The 23,758-nt window shown below is 64.4% G+C and overlaps 4 protein-coding genes across 5 annotated transcripts; 1 reads left to right on the top strand and 3 right to left on the bottom strand.

Annotated features, from left to right (window-relative positions):
- The first annotated feature begins 91 nt into the window (after window positions 1-91).
- On the top strand, window positions 92-8,467 carry CHLRE_07g325727v5 (uncharacterized protein). The gene is made up of 13 exons (XM_043064062.1): window positions 92-290; window positions 388-1,169; window positions 1,388-1,540; window positions 1,743-2,224; window positions 2,307-2,384; window positions 2,438-3,691; window positions 3,826-3,909; window positions 4,173-4,265; window positions 4,521-4,700; window positions 5,328-5,523; window positions 5,719-6,324; window positions 6,725-6,873; window positions 7,115-8,467. The coding sequence occupies exons 1-13, from the start codon at window positions 199-201 to the stop codon at window positions 7,313-7,315; spliced, it is 4,350 nt and encodes a 1,449-aa protein (XP_042922629.1). The 5' UTR covers window positions 92-198; the 3' UTR covers window positions 7,316-8,467.
- Window positions 8,468-8,473: 6 nt separating this feature from the next.
- CHLRE_07g325726v5 (uncharacterized protein) lies at window positions 8,474-10,951 on the bottom strand. Its single transcript, XM_043064061.1, has 2 exons — window positions 10,676-10,951; window positions 8,474-10,321 (listed from the first exon to the last, which is right to left on the bottom strand). The coding sequence occupies exons 1-2, from the start codon at window positions 10,797-10,799 to the stop codon at window positions 10,164-10,166; spliced, it is 282 nt and encodes a 93-aa protein (XP_042922628.1). The 5' UTR covers window positions 10,800-10,951; the 3' UTR covers window positions 8,474-10,163.
- A 3,258-nt stretch (window positions 10,952-14,209) lies between these two features.
- On the bottom strand, window positions 14,210-17,221 carry CHLRE_07g325725v5 (uncharacterized protein). The gene is made up of 6 exons (XM_043064060.1): window positions 16,880-17,221; window positions 16,490-16,538; window positions 15,976-16,190; window positions 15,562-15,649; window positions 15,122-15,198; window positions 14,210-14,902 (listed from the first exon to the last, which is right to left on the bottom strand). The coding sequence occupies exons 1-6, from the start codon at window positions 17,186-17,188 to the stop codon at window positions 14,663-14,665; spliced, it is 978 nt and encodes a 325-aa protein (XP_042922627.1). The 5' UTR covers window positions 17,189-17,221; the 3' UTR covers window positions 14,210-14,662.
- Window positions 17,222-17,421: 200 nt separating this feature from the next.
- CHLRE_07g325724v5 (uncharacterized protein) lies at window positions 17,422-22,661 on the bottom strand. Of its 2 annotated transcripts, none has more exons than XM_043064058.1 (10): window positions 22,398-22,661; window positions 22,127-22,190; window positions 21,772-21,959; window positions 21,447-21,605; window positions 20,726-21,277; window positions 20,150-20,368; window positions 19,706-19,945; window positions 19,288-19,503; window positions 18,936-19,100; window positions 17,422-18,797 (listed from the first exon to the last, which is right to left on the bottom strand). In XM_043064058.1, the coding sequence occupies exons 1-10, from the start codon at window positions 22,446-22,448 to the stop codon at window positions 18,060-18,062; spliced, it is 2,592 nt and encodes an 863-aa protein (XP_042922625.1). In that variant the 5' UTR covers window positions 22,449-22,661; the 3' UTR covers window positions 17,422-18,059. The 2 variants fall into 2 exon arrangements, with proteins under 2 accessions (XP_042922625.1, XP_042922626.1); XM_043064059.1 differs by having other exon boundaries at window positions 20,792-21,277.
- Window positions 22,662-23,758: the final 1,097 nt, after the last annotated feature.

Here is a 23,758-nt window from a genome sequence, read left to right as displayed (position 1 = left end):
GCGACGGTTAGAGATGGTGTTGCAAACACGCTCTTTTACTCTAACCTACTGCATTATTTACATGTGAATCATATATGATGCTTATCTGGAAGAATAATGGCTTGAAACACAGTGCACAGAACTCGCGACGCGAAGCATCGTCATACTAAATGCGAGCAATCTAAAATATCTATACCTGATGTTAGAAACGCTATGCTGATGTGGAGGCGTGAGTCCGAAGGTGCCAGGAGGCTCAAGGAAATTGAGGGCTGCACCGCCCACCGCAGCAGGCCGCTCAGCATCCGGGAAAGGTAACGCCACATGCTAAATACCGTTTTGAATAGGGTTCGGGTGGCAAACGCTTGGGACAACGAACATCCTGGGCATTTTGTTCCTCCCCGCTCGCAGGCTTGCTGCTACGCCTGCCGCTCGAGAAGCTGCAGTTGGATTTAAAGACCTGCAATGCACTACAAATTACGCTGTGTCGTCGGATGGCGAGTTTCAGTTGGAGGTGCCTGTCGCGCTTGGCTTGGGAGCCACCCGCAGCGGCTATCCCGACGCCCGCATTCAGTTGCTGCGAATACGCTGGGGCGAGCAGCCCACCGCGGACGGCCCTCCAGCCTTCTTTCCGCTTCCCACATCTGAGTTTGAATCAGCGGCCGATGATGGTGACGTGTGGCAGCAGCTGGGCAACCTCCGCTGCCACCGGGGCTCTGCCAGCGCAAGCGCGTGCCACGGTGCCGGCGCACCCGTGCCACCGGCGCTAGACACCACCACCCATTCCATTGGCGGCAAGCTACAGCGCCGCCGGCCCGGCTGCGGCAGCGCCACTTCCGGCGGCGCCGCCAGCGCCATCGGCCGCCACCTCAGCACCGCGGGGGCGCTGGTGCTGTTCTCAGTGCTCCACCGGGATGCGGCGCCCGTGCTTGACGCAGCCGTGTTTCGGGCAAGCGCTCTGGCGGCGGCGGGCGTGGCGACTTCGTTAGCTCTGGGCTTCGCAGCCGATCGCCTGGGCTGCAGTGACACGGGCAGTAGCAGTGGGAGGCAAACGGGAGGGGAAGGCTGGGGAGGGGGCTTGCGGCGGCACAGCCGGCGCGCGGCGCAGCCGGCCGCGGCGGCGCTGCAGGCCGTGGCTTCGGGCGTGAGCGGTGCCGCGATGCCGGCCTTCTGCTTCATGCGGCGACTACTGAGTAAGTGGTACAAACGCAGCTGGGAGGAATGGGAACGCGAGGTGTCATCTGTTGCCGGAGGTGGCAGGTTGTCTCGGGCAGCGGCCACAAGAAGGGTGACACGATATGCTAACCGGTGGCCTTACGAACCTATCAAGCCCGTCCGTGTTTGTCAGTCCCATACCTTCCCTATGACCAGCAAATCTTGCTTCTTCCATGCTATTCTCACCATGCCGCAGTCCCTGCCGGGCTGCTCAACCTCGCGTCTGCCGCTTGGTGCGCACTGCACGGGCCCAGCGCGGCGCTGGCGGCGGCAGTAGCAGACCTTCTGGCGGTGGGGCTGTGCTACAGCTCCCTCACACGGCAGGAGGACACGGGCCGCATCGCGCCGGGTGAGGCCGCGGCGCCAGTGGGGAGCGTAGAAGGGTTCTTACCAACACCGTCATATGGCATACGCCGAGAGTTCAGGGCAAGAGTGCAGGGATGAGGGCTGAAAGACCTGCGTGTGCCTCGTGCTTCGCCAGCCGTGCTCGTGAACACCCACCCCTTGAAGAGCCGTAATTCCGTACCGTTGCCTTACCATTTGGCCTGCAGGCCGGCCGCGCGAGCTGGCGTGGCGGCGCGCGCATAAGGCCGCCGCGCGGCGTCTGGCCCGCCACCTGGGTGACCTGCCGCCCGCGCCGCCGCTGGCGCCGGCCCTGGCGGTGCTGGGCCGCTGCTGCATCGCGGCGGGCCTGGCGGTGGAGGGCGCGCCGCTGTGTGGCGCCGTGGACCCCTACCGCGTCGCTGGCGGCGGCGGCGGCGGCGGCGGTGGTGGCGGCGGCAGGGGAGCTGGCGGATGCGGAGGAGGAGGTGCTGGGAGTGTGGCGGCGGCGGCAGCGGCGGGGCGGCAGCAGCTGCAGCAGCAGGTGCTTGTGCTGGCGTTCTCGTATCACGGCCGCCGCAGCCGCTGCCATCAGGAGGGCGAGGCGGTCGGCGACCACGCATTGGCGGCGGCGATGGAGCAGGCGGTTCTGGGGAGCCAGGGGCAGTCCGTGGCAGCAGCAGCGACCGCTGCAACAGCGCCAGGGGCGCTGGTGAGGTCACGGACTGCGGCGGCTGTCGGTGTGGGCGCCTTCGGGCAACAGGCCCCTGCGGCTGTCCCCGCGTCCGCGCCAGGCGCTGGTGCTGGTGCTGGTGCTAGTGCTGGTGCTGGAACTGGTGCTGGCGCCGGCGTGCTGCTGCCGCAGCCCTCGGGTGAGCACGCTGCAAGCCACAAGCCGCACCGCGAACACCACCAACACCAACAGCACCAACACCACCAACAGCAACTCACTGCAGCCGGCTCCGCCCGCCGCGGACTGCCCAAGGCCGGCAGTGCGTCCAGCCTCACAGCCATGGCCGCCGCCGTCAGCCCACAGCCGCCGCCGCCACCTCCCACCCCACTGCTAGGTGCTGCCACTGCGCCCGGCACGGCTGCGGCAATCCCACGCGTGCCGGCCGCCGCCACCGCTCTTGTCTCCCTCGTGGCGGCTCCAGCAGCTGCAGCCAGGGGCAGCGGCGGTCGCAGCAGCAGCGCTCGCGGCGGCGGCAGTACCGGCACCAACTCGGCGGTCACGGCCGGCAGCGCTGTGGTGACGCCGCTGACGGCGCCGTCGCCAGCCAGCTTGTCCGGCATGGCCACGCCGTCAGGCAGCGGCAGCGGTGGTGCTGGCGGCGCTGCGGGCAGCTGCCTACAGCTGCCGCGGCAAGGCCTCGCTGCGACAGGCGCAGGAGGGCCTGCGTCTAGCACGGCCACGCCACCATACAGACAGGGACCTGCCGCCACGGCCGCCGCCAGCACCACCGCCGCCAGCGCCGCCGCCGGCGCCGGTGCCCAGCCCGGCGGCGCGGTGACGTGGGACGTACGCAGCCTGTCGCCGGCGGCAGCCCGGGCGCTGCTGGCGGAGGAGCAGCGGCAGGCGGAGGCGCTGGGCCTACCGCTGTACGGCAGGGCGGACCACCACCATGACGCCGGCGGCGGCGCCCTGGCAGCAGCAGCGGCTGCCCCGGTGCCGCTGTCTCACCGGCTGGGCCTGGCCTTCCGTGCCGTGTACCTGGCGGCCGTGTTCCTGCCCTTCCTGACGCTGGGCGTGGCGCTGCTGCTGCTGTCCGTGCTGATAGATCGCGGCTACAGCCGCTACAGCCGCTACAGCCGCGGCAGACTGCTGGCGCAGCAGGACCGGCAGCTGACGCAGCCGGCTGTAGCAGCTGCAGCCGGTGCAGCTGCTGCTGCAGCCATACAGGCCGGGTCTAGGGGCGTGGCGGCGGAGGCTGTGGAGGGGGCGGCGGCGGCGGCGCCGCCGCGCCGCCTCCAATCCTCATCGGCACGTGGCGCGGTGGCGTGCCGGCTGCTTGCCTGGCGGCTGCTGCTGGCTGGGTGCCGCTGCAGCGGCGCGGCCTTCATCAAGTGGGGGCAGTGGGCGGCCACGCGGGTGGACCTGTTCCCTGACGACTTCTGTGACACACTGGCCAACCTGCACGACCGCGCGCCCACACACAGCTTCGCCTTTACCAGGAAGCAGGTGCGCGCATGGGTGCTCGAGCTCGTGCCGTACGTGTGTGTATGTGTGTTGTGGAGAGCACAAGGGGAAGGTGTGTGTGTGAATGTTATCAACGTAACGGGCCCTGGTTGGCTGCCGACTGCCGCGCTGTGCAGGTGGAGCGGTCGTTCGGGCTGGCGCTGGAGCGCATGTTCGAGTCCTTCGAGCAGCAGCCCGTGGCGTCAGGCAGCATCGCGCAGGTGCGCGGGGGGGAAGGGCGGCACGCGTGGGCGTGTGTTAGGAAGGCACAAGGGGAAAGGGTCGTGTTCGTATATGTGTGGCTGCATGTGTTACCGTAGAGACCGCAAGCTGTGTGTGTATGTGTGTGCGCGCAAAAGCACTGCACCTGGCTCCATGCGCTGGAGGACGCGTGGGCCACTCGTGACACCGGCCTGACTTGACCCGACCCGACTCGACCAACCCCAACCCCAACCCCAACCCCTACCCCCAACCCCTCCTTCAGATCCACCGGGCGGTCATGCGCGGCTCCGACGGCTCCCGGCTGCAGGTGGCTGTCAAGGTGGTGCACCCGCGAGTGGCGCTGCGCATCCGCCAGGTGCGGCGCGGTGCGGCGTGTGCCCCTGGGGCCCGGCCGTGACCCGTGTGGCGCCCACAGCGTGTGCGTGTGTGTGTGTGCGTGTGTGTGTGTGTGTGTTGTGTGTGTGTGCGCGTGTGTGTGCGCGTGTGTGTGTGCCCCTGGTATCGGTACAACACTGCACATGGGGCATCGGCTGCTTCGGGCTGCGCGTTGCGACCCCACCCTCGCCCCATCCCCACCCCACCCCACCCTCACACTCTTACCCCGCCCCAGGACTTTGCGCTGCTGCGCCCCGCCGCCGCCGCGCTGGGCCGCCTGCGCTCGCTGCGCTCGCTGTCCCTGCCCGAGACCGTGAGCCAGTTCAGCGCCACCATGACCGCCCAGGCCGACCTGCGGGTGGAGGCCGCGCACCTGCGCCGCTTCTACGCCAACTTCGCGGCCGTGGCGGCGCACGTGAGCCGGGCGGGTTGCGTGCGGTGGTGGCACCGCAGCGGCGTGTGTGTGTGTGTGTGTGTGTGTGTGTGTGTGTGTGTGTGTGTGTGTGTGTGTGTGTGTGTGTGTGTGTGTGTGTGTGTGTGTGTGTGTGTGTGTGTGTGTGTGTGTGTGTTAAGAAAACGAAAGCCAGCCCAGACGACGCCGGAGTTACTTACCAATACCTATTACCGAGTGTTGCGTTGCGACCCAGGTAGTCATACTTACCCGCGATAAGCCTGGAACCCCACGGGCGACCATTCGGCCTGACCCCGTGCACCTGTATGCGCTCATGCTCCGCACCCTGGCCGCGCAAAACAACGTTTACCCAGCACGCCTAATTCCCTGGTTCCCGCCCGCTGGGCGCAGTCGAGCTCACCTACAGGCAGTAGTGGAAGCATGGGAATAGGCCGGCAACGAGGAAGTGTGTGTGTGTGTGTGTGTGTGTGTGTGTGTGTGTGTGTATGTTCCACCACACGCTCTGGTACGCATCCGGGTTTTGATCCTAACTATCATATTACAACTATCCTATTACAACTATCCTCTCACAACAAACAGACGGCTGTTCACATGCCCGCCCAACCCACTCGCCGTGACGGCGCCGCGCAGGTGACCACGCCGCGGCCGCTGCCGGGGCTGGTCCGGCCCGAGGTGATGGTGGAGACGTGGGAGGACGGACGCAGCGTGTCCCACTACATCCGCTACCCGCACCCCAGCCTCAACGGACGGGTGGTGTGTCTGGGACTGGACACGTACCTCAAGATGCTGCTGCAGGACAACTTCGTGCACACGGACCTGCACCCGGGTGAGGGTCGGCGGACCGTGGCGGCGGCGGCGGGAGGCGGGGGCGTCTCTTTGGTATGTGCGACATACATCTGGCTCCAATACCACCACGCATCCTGCCGCCGCGTATCCACACACAGTGTTGGCCCTTTGTATTTGTGCTTTCCTTTGCTAACACCCAACACATGCATCAACACACGCCACACGCCACATACAGGCAACATCATGGTCCGGGCGGTGGACAGCCAGGGCCGGCCGATGGCACTACCCGACTCGGGCGGCGCCACCAGCAACAACAGCAACAGCAACAGCAACAGCAGCAACAGCACCCACTATTCAGAACCGGAGCAGCCGCAGCAGCTGCAGGCGCGTGAGGGGCGGGGACACGGGCGGCAGCAGCAGCCGCGTTGCGGCGGCGGCGACGGCACGCAGTGCAACTGCGGCGACGGTGAGGCGGCAGGAGGCGCAGCAAGGCGCCCCCAGCGCCAGCGGTGGTGGATGTTCTGGCGGCCGGGTGGGCGGGTGCTGCACGGCGCACTGTCACTGGCGCGCGCGGCCTCAGCCTCCGCCACCGGCCGCGGCCACGGCCACGGCAACCACAGAGCTCCAGTGGCGACGGCGGCTGCCACACCCGCTGGCGGTCCCTCTCACGGCGCCGTCGCTGCCTTCACGGCTGCCAAGGTGGACAGCGGCGGCGCCGGCACTGGCGGAGGCGAGGGCGAGGCGGGCGTGCAGCTGGTGTTGTTGGACTTTGGCCTGGCTGAGGAGCTGAGTCCCGTGGTGCGGCACCACTTCATCTCCTTCTTGCAGCACCTGCTCAGGGGTGAGGGGGGGAGCGGGGGGGTGAGCCGTTCATGTGAAGAATGAAGTGATTAAGGGGGTGAAGCAGGGGGAGGGGTTCAGTGGAGGAGGGAGGGGCGCCGTGCAGGTGCGGGTGCGGGTGCAGGTGCTCCCAGGGCGCGTGTGTGCCTCCACGGAAGTGGCTGCTGGGGGTTGCAGCCACTGGCAGCTGCAGAAGGCAGGGGCGGCTACCACGGGTGTGGCAGCCCTTACATTGGGAAGCAGCTGGAGGCAGGCAGGCAGGCAGGCAGGCAGGCAGGCAGGCAGGCAGGCAGGCAGGCAGGTACTACACTGGCAGCGCCCACCTGCCGGTTGCCGACGCCACTCCGAGTCCACACACACACATGCTACGTCTTGCCTGTGTCGTTTCCTCCCTGCTGCAGGCGACGGCGTGGCAGCTGCGGGTCACCTGCTGCGCTGGACGTCGCGGCGGCAGGCGTGCGCCGACCCCGCCGCCCTCACAGCCGACATGGTGGCGCTGGCCGCCACACAGTGCGACCTGCGCAGCGAGGAGGGCATTGACCTGGACAAGGTGGGTGGGGCCGCGGCTGTGTTTGTGGCATGCTGTAGCGCGCTGTAGCCAGCGCGTTCCGGAGGCCTCCAGCCTTCGCTCCTAGTATCCCCCTATCTTGTCCCACCACCGCAACACCATACCCTCCTCTCCAGCCCCGTACCACACACACACACACACACACACACACACACACACACACACACACGCGCACACACACACACACATGCCGCGCACACACACACACATGCCGCGCACGCAGGTGATGAAGGACGTGCTGCGGCTGGCCCGCAAGCACGGCGTCACCATCGACTCCTGCTACGCGGCGCTGGTGATTGCGGTGTGCGTCATCGTGGGCTTCGCCACCAGCCTGGACCCCGGCGTGAACCTGGCGGACCCGGCAGTGCCGGCCATGCTGGCACACGCTCTCACGGGCCGCGTGGTCGGCCGCCTGTACAACTAGTGAGTTAGTTTGTTGGTGGGTGAGTGGGTTTGCTGGGTGTACAGGTCGTGAGTTATGTGATTGGTTAGTTCGGGTAGCAGTAGTACTTTTTGGAAGGGGATGAGGGGTTTGGGGTGGGGCAGGGTATGTGGTATGATGTTAAAGCAGCTGTAGCTAGTAGTTGTAGGTGCTTTGCGGTATGCTTGTCTATGTAGAGGGTGGGGAGCGGATGCAGGAAGCAGGCGTGTGGTGGGCAATGCAAGCAAACCGGCAAGCAAACCGGAGCGGAGCGTGGTATGCGCGGGGTTACGCAGGTCAAGATCAAGGTAGGTCCAGGCTCAGGCTGCGTGGTTCCATGGGATGCCATGGAGTGTGCGGGTGCCAATGCGGCTGGGGGTGCGGGCGCGGAGGGAGGCAGGAGGTTGACGGCCCATGTCTGCACGTGTGAGTGCGGCCGCCGCGGCGTCATCCACGTGTAGCGGGGCAGGCACGGGGGATGCTCTCAGCCGGAGGGAATGAGCGGGAGGGATTGAGCAAGAGTCCACGTTGAGCGCAGGTTCGATGAGTGAGAGATCTCGAATGACAATTGCCGGTAGGGGTCAGGCAGGCTCCAGTTTTGCGTGTGGTAGACACAGGGTAGATAGCCGCACTTGCTTTTGCAGCATGGTCCATGCGCGCACACACAAAAGCACTTGCGTGCATCGTGCGCTTTGCCTTGCGACGTTTTCCGCCTTTTTGAGCTAGTTTGTTCTTGCCTGCAGGGCTTGCATGTTGTGCCGTCTTGTACGTTTGAGCAGGTGTGCAGCGCAGTGCAAAGACGCAGGGTTACCAGTCGGACATCTGAGTGTGTGAGGTGTAAAAGGTGGAACGACTTTGGGTCCCAAATGCGTGGCCGGGTGACCGTATCCAGAATGACTGCATGGGCGCATGGGCGGTGGCATGGGCGGTGGCGGCTGGGGGCAGCTGGCAGCTGCAGTGCATGCAGCCGGTGCAACGCGGCTGGATGGTAACATGGCGAGTGTCGAAAGGAATGCAACATGAAGCTGCTCAGATGTACACGGGCATGGCGTGTGAGGACATGGTGGGCCGTCGCTGGTCTTTCACGAGTCTTGCGTCGCCTTGCCTATCATGGCAGGCGGGTGTTGTATACGTATCCGGGCAAATGATTCATGATGATGAATGAGCCATCTGTTACATCGTAGCTCCCACTGTGCCGCTGCAGCCACCCCCGCCCCACAGCCCACCCCCGTCAGTGCACACCATTACCACCACCCAGCCAGCGTGCTGCAATGCAGGCACTCACACCCACAGTCCGTCGCCCCTAGCACTTTAGGTACACCCGCCGGCCGGCCCCCGCACCCGAGCAAACCGTGCCTGGACCCTTTAGCCTATCCGGAGGCCCTGACGACTGGCAAAACCCCCAACATCATACGCCCACGCATCAACACCATAAACAGCCCCCACGAGGTCTGCGTTTGCACCCGGTCCCCTGGTCAACGGGCAAAGGGCGAGCACCTGAAGCGGTCTCCCGGGTCCTCGGATCACCGCATCTAACGCCACCGCCACTCATTGCTGAGCGTCGCAAAAGATCAACGCCCGATGCGGTCCACATCTAGCGCCCCCTCACGAACCAAAACTGCACAGGCGCTTACTTCTCTAGGGTAAGTATTACGGTAAGACAAGCACAGCAGCGCTCGAGTCTTCCTACGTTGATAAATGATAATGATTGAGCTACGTACCCGCCACACTGCACGCACAACATCACTCCCACCACCAACACACACGGAAGTAAACGCAACAAACCATGTCAACCTGAGTCAACACGTACACCTCCCATACATATCACACACACTTGCATCCTGTACTTTGCCCAAATAAACTTCGTACTTATTCGGATTCAACTGGCGTGTTTTCAAGACACCAGCCGCCAGCATGCAACTAGAGCAAACACCAGAGCAAGCAACATGACGGCGCCTTGCAACCAACCGGTTGCGGACAGGCAACGTTTGTGTGGTGGCCTGTCGTCACGGCCAATCACTGCAACCACCGTGTGCGCTGTGCTTACTGATATGTGCTCCCAGCTGGCGCCCCCATCGTGGCCCACATGACACCGGCGTCCACACGCCATGCAACCCGCTTGCAATTCTCTTGACCCAAATGCAACCCTATACCTGTACCTGACTAGAAGCACCCACAGCGCTCACGAGGAGCAACACAGACCTCGCACACGATCTTGGCTACAACAAGCCTGGGCCCGACGGAGCAGCGCGCATTAGCACACGGCCTCTCTCCCTCGCCATCTCCTGACGCGACACCCACACAAACGAAACCCGCGCCCAGCTAAAACGAAGGAACGGCGGAACTCTCGCAACGCTTGTATCTTCCGGGCCAAGACAGCCTGTGACTGTCCATTGCACAGTACTGCGCAAGAGCTTGTCAGTTTTATTGTATGCAAACAAGAAGACCTTGACTACAAAAGGACGAATTCCGCACCCAGCGGATTGCCTCGCCCACAACACTCCATCTAGGGCGGAGGCAGCAGCAACCGCAGCGTGAGCGGCGGCGGCACCACCGGCAGCCGCAAGTAGGGGTGGGTGTGGCCGCAGCAGTTTATGGTAGTAACAGCAGTAGCATCAGCCTTCAGCATCGATCATTGTCGGTGATACAGTTCGTTACATATGGCTTGTCCCAAAGGTTTGGGTTGCTCGCCCAGACCATCGCGGTCCTGCACGCACGGTGACAACGAGGGGGCACGAGTTTGCAAGCGGCCTGCTGGAGCAACGCGGGACTGTAAAAAAAAGCCCCAACCATGCATGCACCCTTTGCAGTGCGACAAAGCAAGCGCTTGGTCCTCTCTCACCGGGAGTGTTCAGTTCAAGGTCAGCGCCGACGCGCCCAGCTTAAACTGGGGTTTGCGTGCCTTGCTTGGACCCGCACCAGCAAAGGAGTGGGGCCGCCCGCTGGCGTAGCCACCGAGGAGTTGGTGGTTGGGCGACAGCATTTCTGCAGCACACGCGAGCTTGATTCCTGTCGGGTTTACGCGCGGAAGCAAAGTACAAGGCAAGCTTTAGGGAAAGGTTCATCGCGCTGGGTCACGAGGCGCTGAGGCCGCACTGCTCCGCCGCGGTGCCACGCTGTCACGGACGTGCGGCGGGGGCAGACACAGCAGTGGTGTCTTAAACCCATAGACGCGATCCTTACCGGCAACTAGACTGCGACTCAAATTAATGTCAGGGGAAGAAAGGAAACACGCAGAAAGTACTATCGATGACATCCCCCCAAACGCGTGACACAGCAGCGTGGGTTTAGGGCCTCGCATGTCGTTGGGAGGGCTTATCGGCCATATCGTCTTTCAGTTATCGTATGCGTATCCACTCTCACCTCTTCTATTGAAGGAGAGGCAGCCAAGTACAGTATGAAGAGGCGCGCGAAGTCCTAGGGCTACGAGTTGATGGTTGATGGAATCCGTCGCTTTTATGTTAGCGCGTCGTTGAACTTCAGCCATAGGGAGAAGCCAGGATGCGCCAGCCTTACCGCGACCAAGCGCGGCAGGCTGTGGCGCTGTGTCGTTCAAATATGGGTTACTTTACTCCATATGCTAACATAAGCTTTACTAGCTCGATGACACGAAGTTGCCAGGGCTACCGGCCACGGCGGAGGATATTTGTCGGTGCAGTACATGCAGTCGGCGCGATGATGGAGCTGACTAGTGCGCAGCCAGCATTCCGGTAAGAGACTTTCCCAACACGTACTCCTTACAACAGCGCATTACGCCATAGGGAAAGAAGCGAGTCTTTGTCACACTCCTTTTCGCGCTTTGAGCCCTTCACTTTATCGTAATTCGCGTTCACTCAGCTCATCGTCACAATCCGGCCCACTAAGCCAGTGGACAGCAAACCCACTGGGCCAGTGGGCTTTGGTTGTCATATAACCACGTAACATAACAATCAACTATGCTAATGCTAAATTACAGTATTGTCACTCCAGGCCGGTGCGACAGCTGGCCCCGACAACATTCCGGGGACATCTCGCGGGCAGTGCAGCTCGCTGGCACCAGATACAGGGCAGCTGTCGATGCAGTTGACATACATAAGCATCGTTATGTATTGTTTGCAGCTTTGGGGATGCTATGGCAGCTGAACTTTTGCGGGGACCCCGATCACTACTAGCGGACCTTGGGAGGGAATGGTGCTTCCTCGCTGCGAGCGTCACGTAGTAGGCATTGTCGGCGCCGTGGGAGGCATATGCGCGGGGTTAGGGGGCCGGCGGGAGGCAGAGGCGGGGGGTGGGAGGCGGCAGAGGCGGGGGTGGGAGGCGGTGGGAGGGGCCAGCGACTGTATGTGGAGCAGCGATTCTAAACGGGGGCACGCCAACCCTCCTCGGCAGGCTCAATTGATGCTGCAGCTCTCACTTGGGAGTGTTCGCTTGCAGTTGGGGGACGATACCGGGCACACGAAAAGCTACGTCGGGGTCAATGCGGGGCGGGCCATGCGAGCGTGGGGCAGGGGGTGGGGAGCGACGTGTGCGGCCCCAGACACCCCCCCTGCCCAGGCAATGCCGCCCGCCCAGCCTGCACCACATTTGGTGGAATCCAGCCATACTGCACACGCCCAGTGCTGTACGGAGCATGAGAAGGACTGTGGTGGATTGGATGCACCGTGCTCTGGCTGGGTGAGATCATTCGAGCGTGGGGCAGGGGGTGGGGAGCGAGCGTGTGCGGCTCCAGCCACCGCCCTGCCCAGGCAATGCCGCCCGCCCAGCCTGCACCACATTTGGTGGACTCTAGCCATACTGCACACACCCAGTGCTGTACGAAGCACTTCAGCCCCGCCCCAGCCCCGCCCGAAGCGATTCTCAGGCAATGGGAAAGCGATTCACAGGCACGGTCGATGCTCGCACATGGGGAACATGTTGCTCTAAGGGGAGAGGGGGGCGATGCTGGAGTGCAACGCAAATTTGGGTGGGGGGCTGGGGGCATTGCGGGGCGGGACCAGGCGGGGGCGGGACAGGGGGTGGGCAGTGTGCGCGGTCCCCGACCCCCTCTATCCACGCCGCCTGCACGCCCAGCCCCTACTACTTCGCAGCCTCAATTGATGCTGCAGCTCGCAACCAGCTTGCCATTGGGGATACCCGGGAGTTATGGATTTGGGCACGCAAGGCTGGATGGGGCTGGGCGAATCATGTGCGCCAGGCCAGGGCTGGCGGGGATGGGACTGGCGGCGCGTGAGGCGTGTGATGGGCAGGTCAAGGCATACTGTCGTGAATGGAAGACAAAGACACAGGACGCTGGCGGAAGCGGGGCTGTTTGCGAGGTGACGTGGGTGAGGTGCATGGGAGCGCGCGCCGGGGCACCCCTGAACATGTGACCGGAAGGGCAGCTGGGCGGGATCAGGCCGAGCAGTACTAGTAGAAAGGCGTCATCGCAAGGGGGGAACGCGCAAGCAGGCCGATGGCACAGCCAGGGGAAGCGGGCGCTACGTGCCGAACGGCATCTCCTGTGGGCCTGTACCGACAGCTTATGCTAGACGACAAGCAAGATGCTCCCGCCAAAGCGACATCTTGCGTTGACGCACCAGGGGCTGCGGTCAAGACTCCGCCAAGGTCCAAGGATGTAATACAGCCAGGCCTCGGCATGGGGGTGGCTGGCAGGGGTCGTATCTTGTTTTTGGATTCGGACACAGCCCGCCCCAAACCCGGGCAAACAAAGTCTCGCCCCAGACAGTAGCCCCCGGGAGGAATGTCTAGGAAACGGCATTGCCTGGGCAGGGGGGGGGCTGGGGCCGCACACGCTCGCTCCCCACCCCCTCCTGACCCGAATAATCCCACCCCGCCAGGGCACGGTGCATCCATTCCACCAACCGAACTTCTCATGCTTCGTACAGCACTGGGTGTGTGCGCTGTGCAGTATGGCGGGATTCCATTGAATGTGGTGCAGGCTGGGCGGGCGGCATTGCCTGGGCAGGGTGGTGGCTGGGGGTGCACACGCTCACTCCCCACCCCTGCCCCACGCTCGAATGACCCCGCCCAGCCAGAGCACGGTGCATCCAATCCACCACGGTCCTTCTCATGCTTCGTACAGCACTGGGCGTGTGCGCTGTGCAGTATGGCGGGATTCCATTGAATGTGGTGCAGGCTGGGCGGGCAGCATTGCCTGGGCAGGGTGGTGGCTGGGGATGCACACGCTCGCTCCCCACCCCCTGCTCCACGCTCGAATGATCCCACCCAGCCAGAGCACGGTGCATCCAATCCACCACGGTCCTTCTCATGCTCCGTACAGCACTGGGCGTGTGCAGTATGGCGGGATTCCACCGAATGTGGTGCAGGCTGGGCGGGCGGCATTGCCTGGGCAGGGGGGGTGTCTGGGGCCGCACACGCTCGCACCCCATCCCCGGCCCCACGTTCGCATGGCCCGCCCCGCATTGACCCCGACGTAGCTTTCCGTGTGCCCGGTATCGTCCCCCAACTGCAAGCGAACACTCCCAAGTGAGAGCTGCAGCATCAATTGAGCCTGCCGAGGAGGGTTGGCGTGCCCCCGTTTAGAGTCGCTGCTCCCCCTGCTGTCTGGTCGCTACCCCCTCCCACCCCCCGGATTTGCCTCCCGCCGGCCTGCCGCCCTGCCGCCCACCCCCACGCATCTGCCTCCCACGGCAATACCCATTACGTTTCGCTGGCAGCGAGGAAAGCACCGCTCGCACCAAGGGCCACCACCCAAGCGCTAGTGATCGGGGTCCCCGCAAAAGTCCAGCTGCCATAGCATCCCCAAAGCTGCAAACAATACATAACGATGCTTATGTATGTCAACTGCATCGACAGCTGCCCTGTATCTGGTGCCAGCGAGCTGCACTGCCCGCGAGATGTCCCCGGAATGTTGTCGGGGCCAGCTGTCGCACCGGCCTGGAGTGACAATACTGTAATTTAGCATTAGTATAGTTGATTGTTATGTTACGTGACTATTTGACAACCAAAGCCCACTAGCCCAGTGGGTTTGCTGTCCACTGGCTTAGTGGGCCGGATGGTGACGGTAAGATGGTTCACTGCAATTTTTGTGAGCGCGAATAGAGTACAACTCTGGCGGCCTGTGGTGTGGCAGGCATGTGGCGCTCCCGAAGCAAGTGTTTGGCAGGAATTCGTAGCCCTGTGCCCGGGAGTCAGGCCAGCCAACGAATGAGTCACGCGCCGAGTAACAATCAGGTACCACCAATGCCCAACTGCCATTCTTACTTGCTACCATTGTATGCTATCCAGCACAATGCACCATAGCAGGCTCAGGCTACACACAGAAGCAGCGACAGCGGCTACGATAGCTAGCACAGGGATCCTCGCCCACGCGGGCTGTGGAGCCTCCAGGGCCGCACCCGCACCCGCGCCCTACTCCACTGCACCCGCGGGAGCCTCCACGCCGCGGTCAGTGCTACTGCCGGTCTTCTGGCTGCTGCTGCTGCCACCGCTGCTGCTACTGCCGGCCCAGGAGCTATAGGCCAGGGCACCGCCGTCGATGGGCAGTATGGTGCCGGTCACGAAGCTGCCCTGTGTGGCCAGGAAGAAAATGACGGCTGCCACCTCCTCGGGTGTGCCCACACGGCCCAGCGGCTGCCGGGACCCCAGAATCTATGTGGCGGGAGGAGGGGCGGGAGAGGGTAGGTACTGGGATGCGCAGGGCTAGGTTGACACGGGCTGGAACTGGCTGGAATGGGGTGGAACGGAGGGGTGGAGAGGCGGGCAGCGGGCGGGGGCGCGCTGAAGGGACAAGGACTCAGGGGCAACACAGCACGCGCGGGCTGGCACGTCGACACGGCATGCGGCACTGGGTTAGGCACAGTACCGTACCTTGAGACCCTCAGCCACAGCGGTGTCCCGGTTGGTCGTCCCCGCCGCCTTGGCGCCCAGGGGCTCCACGTAGCGCTCTGTGCATTGTTGGAGGGGATGCAGGCGTGCGGGCGCAGGAGCACCCCATCCAAGCAACAGTCCTAGGCGTTACCGTCTGAATGCCGGTCGTGCATGGCTGCAAGCGCCGCTGCAGCCTCGCGCCCACTGGCGCCCTCTGGGCACCAAGAGGACCCCAACGTCCGCTATATGCTCTTAAGGGAAATTGGTGTACCCCACTTCGCCACGTGCGGTATCTACAGCAAACAGCACAGCCCCTTCGCATGGACAGTGTCGACCCCTTCCCCTTGTGCGTTCCTAACACAGCCCCTGGGCGGTATCCCAGCCAAGTCTAACCCATGAACCCAGGCAAGCAAACTCAGCACCCGCATGCAGCAACGCACCCAGGCCAGGTGTGTGGATGGGCCCAGGCGCCACGGACAGCACGCGGATGCCGGCGCCGCCCCACGCCACCGCCAGCGTGCGGACCAGCTGCCGAGGCAACACGAGTGAGAGGTGGGGGGCGGGGCAAGTTCAGGAACAGGGGTGCCCCTGATAAGGAAGGCAGGGCCTGAGGGCCCCCTAGCCGCATGGCAGGGGAGACATGCTCAGGGGGCACGGAAGGAACCGTTTGCGGACTGCCAAACGCCAATCCCGGTCCGAGACCTGCTAGCTGGCGACACACGATGTCCGTGTACCATGCCCTCCGCACAGCCTCCCATCCCATCGCCTCGTCCCATCCCCTGGTCCCATCCCCTGGCCCCACTCCCGACGCCAGTTCCCAATCCACCCGGTCCCACCCCCAGTCCAGCCCGCACCATGTCCTGCGCCGCCTTGGCCGCACAGTAGGCCGCGAACCCCGGAATGGGCATCTGGCCGCAGATGGACGACACGCACAGCAGCACGCCGCCGCGGCGGCTGGCTGCCAGCGCGGGCTGCGCGGCGGCGGCGATGGCCACGCCGCTGAGCACGTGCATGTCCATCTGGCCGCGCCAAGAGGCCACGTTGAGCATGTCGTTCACGTCCACGTCGCCTGCATGGTGGGGTCAGGAGGAGGGCTGTCGGGAGGAGGGCTGTCAAGAGGAGGGCTGCTTCATAGTTCATGTGCCCTCACCCGTGCCAAGCGCCAAGCGCTTCAACCCCCACAACCCCACTGCCCCCACCATGACCTCCGTCACCACCGCCTGCATCTCCATTTCCACCTCCACCCCACCACTCGCCACCTCACCTCCGCAACGTGACCGAATCGGAGTCTGCGCCCTGACCCAGGGAGCAGCGTGGCGGCTCTTGGCCTACCCCCTTCCTACCATGCCCCCCACTGGCCGCACCCACCCGGCGCGCCGTTGTGCACCACCACATCCAGACCGCCCAGCTGCTCCACCTGCGCGGGGTGGTGGTGGTGTAAGTATCAGCCCATAATAAACCAAGCCAAGCCAAACTAGCATGACTGCATGAGGGGGCACGGGCGTGTTTGTGCCCGTCCGTACGGCCCGGTAATGACAAGGGAAGAGTCTACACAGGCGTGGTGACTGGCTGCCCATGTTGGCACAGGCCCGTGGGTGGAACGGCAGGTGCCAGCGTGAGGGCGCAGCCGCGCAGGCGCACGTGAGCGAGCTGGGCAGAAGCTGCGTGGGCTGTTATGTCCCATGCACGCCTTCCCAGCCGCCGCTCCGCCTTCGCTGCCGCGTCCGCCACCGGTAGCTGCAGAACCCCTCAACTCACCGCCTGCGCCACCACGCCTGCAAGCGACGCCGTGTCACTCAGGTCTGCGGGGAGCACCACATGGCGGCTCCCGCCCCCCGCGCCGCCCGGACCCGCCGGTGGCAGTGCAGCCACCAGCGCCTCCAGCTTCTCACGCGAGCGCGACAGCAGCGCCAGACGCACGCCGCCACCACCGGCGCCGTCGCCGCTGGTGGCCGCCTGGGCGAAGCGGCGTGCCACGGCCGCGCCGATGCCCTCCGAGGCGCCGGTGATGAGCACTCGCAGCGGCTGTTGGGCTGCAGCCTGCATAGACGCCGACTTGGTGGCCATTCTGCTTGTGTGCGTTAGCGTGCGTTACGATAGTTCGAGCTGTAACCAATGCCTGTGCAAGTGCGGTTTCGTTTCATGGCCAGCATCGAAGAAAGCCGGTGGCGGTCGAAGACAGCCGGTGGCGAGCCAACCGATCGTGTCCAGCGGCATGACGTGTTCGTTGCGTAAACGCGACTGCAAGCCGCCGTCATACAGTTCCGCTTGATCCAATCAATAGACATAGATGGTGCAGAACGCCTCGACCGTTACACAAAAAGCGCATGTGCGCATCGCGGACGCTCGACCATCCAACACAAGAGGAAGGTCGTTGGGGACCCGGCGGCCTCCACGCTCAACCCGGCCTACGTGTAAACCTCGAGAAGGACTGACGAGGACTGACTCACGCCACAAAACGAACCTGTCACGACTCGATTGGCTTCGCGCAATAAAGCGCCCAAATAAACATACAGGATGCCTCCATACACCGCCCCCCCTGCTGCTCCCCAGCTATGCTCAAGGGGCACTACGCTCCTGGTTCCCCCATCCATGCCGCCTGATCGTACTTCACCTCACAGCTCGCTTCGCACACTACGAGCACCTGCGCTATCAGGTCAAAGTCTTCTTCGCCCACCACAAACAAGATCACGCATGCGATCATGCATCGAAGCAGTACGCACCCCCAGACTAGGAGAGATTCACCATCTTGCACATATCCCACCATTTTGATGCAACACATTTTCAGTATACGGTACGACATCATTCATGACACCCTCCCGCCGGAGCCACCCTACCGCGCACCTGAGCAAGTCGACAGGGCCTCGCCACCGCCACCCCCCAACTTTCTGCAAGTCACACACACTTTGTTCTTAGGTTCCATAACCCCGGCCCCTAGCTACCGCCACACGTCGTGCACATCGATGCGGCCGGTGTGCGGCGGCGGCGGGTAAAGCACCGTGCTGATCCCCGCGATCGCCTCCCGGAATGACGTCCGGTACAGCTGCTGTATGTCCTGGCTCAGCAGCTGCGCCAGCTGCAGCGCCGGCAGCATCGCCGGGTCGTTGGGGTCATAGATGACCGGCGCCCGCGGCGGGATGCCGCCTGCGGCGGCAGACGTGGCGGCGGCGTCCGCCATCGCCGCCGCGGCCTCCGCCCGCGCCTCCTCCTCCAGCTGCGCCGGCGTCGCCGGCGGCAGCGCCGCCGCCGTCGCCGCGGCAGCCGCCGCATCCGCCGGCACTGAGCCCGGCAGTGGCGGTGCCGCGAACGACGCTGCTGCGGCGGCGAGCATCGCCGCCACGTCCACGCCCTTGCCACCGCTGCCCTTGGACCGGCTGCGGGCGGCGCCGGCAGCGCCGCCAAGGCCCCCGGCGATGCGCTGCCGCTTGAGCAGCACCAGCATCGCGAAGGCCTCGTCCCGCCCCGCTAGCCACCACAGGAAGGACAGCACCGCCGTCTCTGCCTCTATAAGCCCGGACAGCCGCCCTATAAGCAGCCCCACCGCCCACTTGCCCACCTCCACCACCGCCTCCTCGCAGCCGGGCCCCGACACGCGCGCCACCACGCGCATGAGCGCCGCGAACACCAGCAGCAGCTCGCTGTCGCGCGGCTGCAGCGGCTCCAGGATCTCGTAGGCCTGCGGGGTGCGGAGGAGCCCCGCAGCGCGAGCAGCAGAGCCAGGTTGTGAGACGCGGCTGCTACGGTACCGGCATTGTGCACGTTGACTGTCAGTACAGTCGCAAGTTAGGAGGATACCCGCCAAGCCTCTGCCCACCTGCTTCGCCACGGCGAGAGGCTCCGTGCCCCCCGCGCCCGCCTTCGGCGCCTCGCCGTCTGCCGGCGCCGGTGCGTGCGTGCCGTTGGCCGCCCCAGGCGTCCCGTTGGCGACCGCCGCTGCGGCACTGCCGGGTGTCGCGGGGACGTGCCCCTCGAACAAGTCCTGTTCCATGATTCATGAAAGGTCAGAAGAAGGATGCATGTGACGCCGTCAAGGCTATGTTGGCCCCAACCCTTGTCCTTTCTCCGTTTCCGACCCTGTCTGACCTACTGCATACGGCAGCCTTTTCAGCTGCCCCGCTTGGCAGCCCCCCACCTGGTGACTTCTCCTCCCTCCCCGCAACCCTCACCTGGTAGGTTTTGGACACCACGGTGAGGCACTCGGGCGTGAGCGAGCAGGTCTCTTCGGGCTTGCCGCCCTGCGCCCGGCCGTTGAAGTTGGCGAAGAAGGCCTCCAGCATCATCATCACCGCCAGCAACGGCGCGGACGACAGGCCGTCGTAGCGGCCCGCGTTGATCTGCTCCTTCAGGTCAGATACCGTGGCCGTCACGTCCGACGCCTCAACCTGGCAGCCCACATTGGTAGCGGCGACACAGGGAGTGCGGTTCGATGGGGGAGGGTCCTTGCATTCTGACCCCAACTTCGGCCCCCCAGGCGCGGTCTAGGGACTGTTAACTTCAGTCGGTTCTCATATGCCTCAACCCGACCCGCCCCGGGCGGCTCGGTCCCGCCCTATTTGGCCAGACCCAGCACCTCTCCCTGCTCACCGAGGGGCCTGTGAGCCCCACACACGATGGGTGAGCTGCTAGTGGCGCCAGCCCAGGCGTGTCCACGTGCGCATGGCTGTGGTGCCGAATCAGGTGTGCCAGAGCGGCAGCAAAGTTGGCCGGCAGCGCCGCAGCGCCGGCGCCGTGCGGGTCTGCTGCGGCCGCGGGCGCTGCGGGCGGCGGCGGGGGCTGGAAGACCTGTGCTGCCGCCATGATTCTGAACACACACTCCTTCACCAACTGCAAGGGCAAACGAACGTACGCACTGCCTTGTAACTAGACACACACACGCTAGGGTAACAGGAGGTGCATGCGTTCAAACGAAGGCAGCGGGCAGGTTAGGCAGCGTTAGCGGGGACATTGCCAAACGCTTGATTGGCCGGTGGGTTCCAACCTAACCACAGTCACCAGTCCGCGCCCCACACGTCGCCACCCATGCCCCACCTTGTGCAGCCGTAGCAACGCGCGGCGCTCCGGCCCGTGCAGCAGCCGACCCTGCCGCGCCAGCGCCTCCGTGTACGAGGTGGGCGGCATGGGCTTGAAGTCGCGGGCGTGCTGGGGCTGGATGTGGAAGGCGTCGTTCCAGGGCAGCGGCTTCTTCAGCCCCAGGTCCTCATCCGTGATGGGGCCCTCGGCGCCGCCTGCACCGCCGGCTCCGGCCCCCTGGGGAGTAAGCAAGGAGGGAGGAGGGCGGGCGGGAGGCATGAGTGAGCAGGGGTGATGGTGGATGCTGTGCGGGGGAGTGGTGGTGTGTGGGCGTGGCGGAGGGAGAGTGGCGCCGTGGGAGTGGGGCTCCGTACGCAGGGGTTGCGTCCGCTTCAAGCCCATTCATGCGCGCGAGTATTCTTGTCAGTCATTGCGGGTGTTGACGATGGTGGTAACAAGAGGAGGCGGCACAGGCCATGGCGACAATACCCAGTCCAGCCAGTCGCCACGCCTCCACATAACGCGGCCCTCCGCCTCCTCTCTTCCTTTCAACCATCCATCCCCTCGTTCGGCCGGCCGTCCTTCCGTCCTCACCCCGCCTCCTGCTCCGCCCGACTGCAGCGGCACCGTCACGGTGAGCCCCGAGGCGTAAACCCCCACCAGCGAGGCGCCCTGCGTCTTGGCCTCCAGCAAGCCCCCCTGCGGCAGCGCAGCCGCCGCCACCTTGTGCAGATCGGGCGGCCCTCCTCCACCTCCTCCATGCCCCGCCATAGGCGGCGCCGACTGCGTCGCTAGAGATTGCCCTCCCGCGGCACCGCCTCCTCCTCCGCCGCCGCCTCCCACCATGGCACTGGTGCTGCCGACGCGCTTGCCGGCCGCAAGGCTGCCCGCGCCCGCCGGCTGCGGCACGAAGACGCAGCGCAGGTATCGCAGGTACTGCCCGAAGATGGTTACGAAGGCCGCCTGCTTGGAGGTCTGCACCGCGCCGGCGCGCTGACGGCGTGTGGCGGAGATGGCCTCCTCCGGCGACTCGTGCAGGCCGGAGAAGACGAAGAAGCAGGCGATGGACAGGCCGGTGCGGCCCAGTCCGGCGTGGCAGTGCACCGCGATCTTGCGCCCCTCCACCACCGTCACGTAGTCCATGACCTGCCGCCATTACAAAGAGGCGGAGGAGAGTGACGCACTGCTGGGTCGATGGTGTTTGCTCAGCCACGCGGCGCGTTACAACTGCCGCCCCTTCCCCCATTGTGATTGATTCAAGTTGTCCTTCATTGCGGCTACCTTCCCAGCGCGCACCCGCGCACCCACCACGCACCTGCACGATGTCCATCATGCGATCCAGGGAGGGCACCCCCATGTCCCGCCAGCTGAAGTTGTAGTAGCCAATCCCCGCCGCCATGAAAGACTCGGGGTCGTAGGTGAACCCCGTGCCGGGCAGGTTGCCGGGGCCGCAGCTGGCGTGCTCGCCCACCTCCTGCGTGGGCGAGGAAAGCGGCGAGCAGGGACCGACCCTTTCAAAGCCAATCAGCGGCGGTCGGGTCTTCCCCACCCTGCCCTGGCCTGCACAGCCCGAACGTCCTGTTTCCCACAGTTCTCCATAGCCGCTTCTCCAACCCCAGTTCCCTTGATGCCGCTCCCACCTGCAGGTTTAAGATCATGCCGATGTTGGCCTGCTTGAATGCGTCCACCAGCCGGTACTGCTCCACGTAGGCCTGCCACGGCCGCGCCATGGCCAACACCTTGTCACCCACCCAGCTTGCGTGCAGCCCCGCGATGGCGTTGGGCGCTTTCTGCTTGGCGGGGTTTTCGCGCGTGCACCATTTGCTGCCTGTGTGTCCATAGATGTGTTGCAAATGGGGTTTAACGAGGTGGTGGGCGAGGCCAGAAGGAGGCGAAGAGAAAGCCGTCGTGGCGGTGGCTTCCGCGGCCCGACAGAGTTGGGCCCAGCGCCCTAGCCCGAAGGCAGTCTCCAGCACTCCTAACAGCGGTTCCCACCTTCGCAAGCGCATTGGACTTTCTCCTTGAAGAGAAAGGTCCATGGGCCCTTCAGCGTGTGGTCCTACAATTGGGGGCGAAAACGGGTGCCGCAGTATTAGGTGTGGGACGGAGGGTTACAGGCGAAGGCAAGGCACGACGGGCCCCTTCATTGCTCTGGCCGAAACTTTTATTACTTGATGTCCGGATATTGATGGCAAAATGATCAGGCAGGTCGAGCAAGCGAGGAATTCGTGCAGGATGTGCCCGCAGCTGCTTCGACGCCGCTTACCGCGTCCCATTTGTATCGGGGCTGCACTTGTGTCGATGCTCCTGAGCCCATTTTATGTCAGGGTTTGGCTGGATGCCGTTGCCGAGGGAGCTACCGCTGAACGCGGTCTCCCCTAAACCTCGCGCCCAAGCTTGCGACTCAACGGGTGTTACCAGTGTAGCTATCGTAAGCAACATTGTAATACCATCCTGTGACGGCAAGCTTGAAATAGGTCAACAAATTGTTGAACGTATCCTTTGCGAGCTTGTTTGCATGAAGCAGGCTAATATCAGTAGGATGGTAATACGTGAAGGAATTTTAGTGGCACTGGTTGCAAGCCGCGGGCCACGCCACTTGCCGTGTGCATGCCGTCTCTCCGGGGTTTTGCCCCGCCCCCGCCGGGGTACTGCTAGACTCACGCGTCCTCACATGCAAGCTTAGGCGCTCGCGTATGACCCCTGTCGCCAGCTGTCCTCTTGGCTACTGCCCGCCCCAACCGTCAGAAGTGCCCCAGACCCAACGCCGCACTGCCCCTCTCTGTCATGAGCGCGCCTGTGCCCGGTATGTGAGCTTCCTCGTCCGCTATCATCGTGACATACAGTGACAAGAAAAGGTGGCTCCCCCTCGCAAGGGAAAAGTGGGCTGTGCCGCCACGCCACGTCCTCCGTCTGAGGCCGAAGGTTCCGATACTAGCCTCATCTCCCGGAGATAGCCGGGGTCGGTTTGTACAGGCACCGCCCGCCATATGTGCCCAGTCGCGCCCAGCTATCAAGCACTAGTGCAGCAGGCAGCAGGCCAACCAGACAGCAAGGAAAACCTCTCAACACCCTTGCCGCTGCAGCTGACTGCCTGCTACGCCATCCTCGTCAGCACAGGTCGCTAACCAGACAACACCGGCAGGTCTCAACCTGCGCGCCGGCGCCGCTTTGAAGGCGGCGCCGCGCTGTCCTCCTCCACGTGGCCTTGCCTGCCCCCTCTGCTCCGAACATGCGCGCCGCCACTGCCGCTGGGCCCAGGGCCGCCCGTGCCGCCGCCACCACCGGGCCCAACGCCGTGGCCGCTGCTGTGGCCGCCGGTAGGCGCGGTGCCACCGCCGCCGCCACCGCCGTCTCCAGGCCCTGCACCGCCGCCACCGCCACCGCCGCCGCCAGGCCCTGCACCGCCACCGCCGCCAGGCCCTGCACCGCCACCGCCGCCAGCAGGTCGCAGGGCTGCAGGCCGCGGTTTGCCAAGCAGCATCTCCATCAGCGCGTGCCGCATGTTTGTAGCCGAGTTGGCGTCGCGGCCCTGCAGTTCAACATGCAAACAGGGTGTGTGTCATCCACTCATCCCGTGTGTCACCCCGTATCATCTCCAAACCGCCCTGTGTCATCCCGTGTCAT

Source organism: Chlamydomonas reinhardtii, chromosome 7 (genome assembly GCF_000002595.2).
Source record: "Chlamydomonas reinhardtii strain CC-503 cw92 mt+ chromosome 7, whole genome shotgun sequence".
Classification (NCBI taxonomy): Eukaryota; Viridiplantae; Chlorophyta; class Chlorophyceae; order Chlamydomonadales; family Chlamydomonadaceae; genus Chlamydomonas; species Chlamydomonas reinhardtii.
This window is presented reverse-complemented; position numbering and strand designations above follow the sequence as displayed.